The sequence below is a fragment of the Varroa destructor genome, unplaced genomic scaffold (genome assembly GCF_002443255.2).
Source record: "Varroa destructor unplaced genomic scaffold, Vdes_3.0 BEIS01000007.1, whole genome shotgun sequence".
NCBI lineage: Eukaryota > Metazoa > Arthropoda > Arachnida > Mesostigmata > Varroidae > Varroa > Varroa destructor.
Window position 1 is genome coordinate 31,295,287 of NW_019211460.1, and position 3,212 is coordinate 31,298,498.

General features: G+C 40.5%; 1 protein-coding gene across 3 annotated transcripts in view; it reads left to right on the top strand.

The window, feature by feature from the left end:
- The first annotated feature begins 1,677 nt into the window (after positions 1-1,677).
- Positions 1,678-3,212, top strand: part of TfIIEalpha (transcription factor IIEalpha) — a 5,902-nt gene continuing 4,367 nt past the window's right edge. For 2 of the 3 annotated variants that reach the window (XM_022814731.2, XM_022814733.2), the window contains exon 1: positions 2,511-2,714. Coding sequence is in view for 1 of the 3 variants with exons in the window: in XM_022814732.2 (XP_022670467.1) it covers positions 2,006-2,009 (4 nt within the window). In the remaining 2 variants the exon portion in view is untranslated. Of the gene's footprint in view, positions 2,010-2,510; positions 2,715-3,212 lie in introns of those variants that run through there. The other variant, XM_022814732.2, reaches the window with a different exon arrangement.

A 3,212-nucleotide genomic window follows, 5' to 3' on the forward strand; every position in this document is an offset into this window, starting at 1 on the left:
GATTCTGTACAACGATGATCATAAGAATATTTCCTTAAAAGGTATTAAGGGTTATGTAATTACTTCGAGCCAAAATCGTTCGTACAAACAGTATATAAAAATGTTTATCTTTGACGCAACAAAAAATCGAGTTGCACGCCAAACCAACAAGAAAACTTGTTTTTTAGGACCTTGCTACAAATTTTAGCAGACCGTCGGTGTCTCAATCGGATGATTCATAAACCGGACCGTTTGATATAACTTAGCGTATACGGCAGATATTAAAATCAAAGTAAAACTACATATTATAAATTTTTTTTTCTAGGAAGTCCTGTAAATATTTGTTCTTCCATTTATACATACGTATGCACAAATCTTCATAGTGAACTTACTCTTGTTCTCATTGAACTTTTACGTCTCTAAGTTAGCCAATAGGTGGATGAGACTAGCCTTCAATTGTGCCACATTCCAGGTCGAGCTGCACGTTACTGTCAAGCATTATTTTCATATGTAATTGTTCCCCTATCGTAAGTGACGATTAAAAAATGCTTACGTAAAATTTAGAATTCGCGAAGACTCTATCACGGGTTGTCTTAATATTTTTATCTTGGTGAAACTGCCCAATTCGTGCAGTTTGTCGCAGCAACACTAGGCAACGTCGCGATCGGAAGGCCATTAACGTAGAAGCGGATCAGGGCCTCATTTATTTAGCTTATGTTTGCGCATACACCCTTATGCGCTCGTAAAAATTACTTTCGTTAAAGGCAGTATCGTGTCGTGTTGGCTACTGAACATGGTCGACGTCTACAGTTGGGTTGTGGTCGATTAGATTACTGGCCACTGAATAGATTGCATACTTATTTCACTGTATGCCCTATGACCTACCGTCATAACCTAATTGTTTGTCGCCTCCACCATTTTTACAAATATTGAATTAGTATCTAAGCAAATGGTACAGGTCAAATATGAGCGTCATCACCTACCTTCTGGGTCGAATGACTTGTTGTCCTATTTTAGTGAGCAGGAAGGCAATTGTTAATAGCCAAAATTGACAGTGTTTCAATTAACACAACAGACACCTCAAAAAACACACCAATCACAGCACGACTGAAGTACAAGAGGATTTCAAAAGCACAAAATGCGAGTTATAAATGCAAACGCTCTTTTTCTTTGTCAGGAAGGCATACGGACGAGCACAGGACGAAGGTCTGAGGGTGCGGCCCCAACAGGACAGCCATTGAAGACCACCAACGCAATCCGCCCTCGCTGCTGCCGTTGCCGCTCAGCAGGGCAGTTTGTAGGGGGCGCTACCTCCGTGGAGAACACTCCCAACATAAGGTCCCCGTCTCCCTGGTCTCCCCTTAAATTCCACTCCACTGTTTAGTGGGAGAGCGCCGTAAGACAGAGCTGCTATCGTTACTAGCACCAACGCACATTGATAATGATCTGGCTATGCGAGATGCCTCGAACTCAGAGGCTTTGGGAACAGGAAAATACGAAATATCTGCTTAAATCGTACAAGTTCCATAGGCTACCTATGTTTAGTAGTATCTAGCGTCGCTGGATACTTTCGAAAGAGGCCGAAGAATGCGTCACTCGCACAAGCAGAACGATATATATCTACATATATATATAAATATAGCTTTGCAGGTGGTTTTTGGGTTAGACGACATATCAACGCATTCGCCTTCTAATCAAATGTACAAAGCATTTGCGAATCTTCGTTACATCAGCAGCGGACTTTATAGTGCTTTTTATCGGCATTCTTGGATTAATCCGTTAGTCAATTTTGAGTTATGTCGGGTAACTCAAAAATTCTGAAAGAAGCTGGAATCACAAGAAGCATTCGTTGCAGGCGCGTATTGAGTCCGTTGTAAGCAGCACCTATTGGCCACATCCTTGGGTAGACCCAATGGCTCGTCCAGCAAATGCTACATAGTGATATCAAGCCCATCAGGTTTAATCAGATCAAGTTCTAGAGATAAAGCACCAAGCATCTCAGCTGTTTCCGCTTGATTTTCAATTAATGGGTAAGCATTATCGCATTGGTAATTTATCAGCGTTGCAATAAATTGAAATGGGTTCGTTTTGTCCAGAAAGTTTTCTCCGTGCATCTGAAATCTAAAGCTTGAGTTTCAGTAATGATTTTCTAAACTCCAATAAAAATTTCATTTGTTTGCATGTCCTGTTTTGCTTTGTCTTTCCTTACGTCTTGTTTGTTGTCAAACGTGTCTTCATAAATATTATTGAAGCCAACATATAAATGTTGTTTCCACTGGTATATGATCATTAAATAGTGTTGTTTTGCTAGTTCTTACTATTTATTTTGACTCTTAAGTGTACTTCGCGCATTGTGAAGGCCTTCAAGGTTACCCTTTCCGCACTTACCGCTATCTTCAACTTGTCTTATGTGTTCGTCCACGGCATTCGTCATCTCTCCTGTTAAAATTTCATTGCGCAAACAGCGCCCTCTCAGTCGACGCGCGTTCAGTATTTAGCGGAAGCGCGCTCAAGCGTTAGCGCGTAAACAAGTCTGTGTGTAGGTTTTTCTCGGAAAAGAGAAGTTCGAATGAGACGGTCGAGCGACGGGGGGGGGGACCGTCACAAAAACATTGGAGCCTCATGGTTCTACGAGTAAATCGAATAAGTTTAGAAAAGTGGTTGGGTACTATGTATGTTTAGGTGATTTTCGAAGGATCTAGTTAATTGTTCAGGTTCATTGCTTGGAACAACAGGTGGGTCTTTTCTTAGACAAAGAATAGAGCCTACTGCTTCTTCAGCTATTACCATTACTGGTCTTCAACGCTCGTGCTAAAATCATGTTTCCTGGAGACGAGCCGGCGAGCAAATATCTAAAGATGCGTGTCGAAAGAAATGAGAATATCTAAGCATGCTGAAAGTTTTTATATACAAAACAAATTACATACTAGGTAATTATCATAACTTTCACTTCTTACGCTACTCTGGACAGGGGTAATAGAAAACTATTAGTCCCTATAGCTGTGAGTGGTTATGGCTATGCGGGCTTAAAAGTGCCTCATGATATCTTAGGGGTAGCATATCTGTTTGATAATCTTAGAAACATGTTGTAGTCTAGGTTCGAACTCGGGCATAGATACACTTTGATTCGTGCTGAGAGCCAGCTATTTGGTGGAATACCTACTCGAAACATAAAGAACATAGGAAATGTGATAAATTAATTTACGTTATTAACTTCTGCTAATATATATATA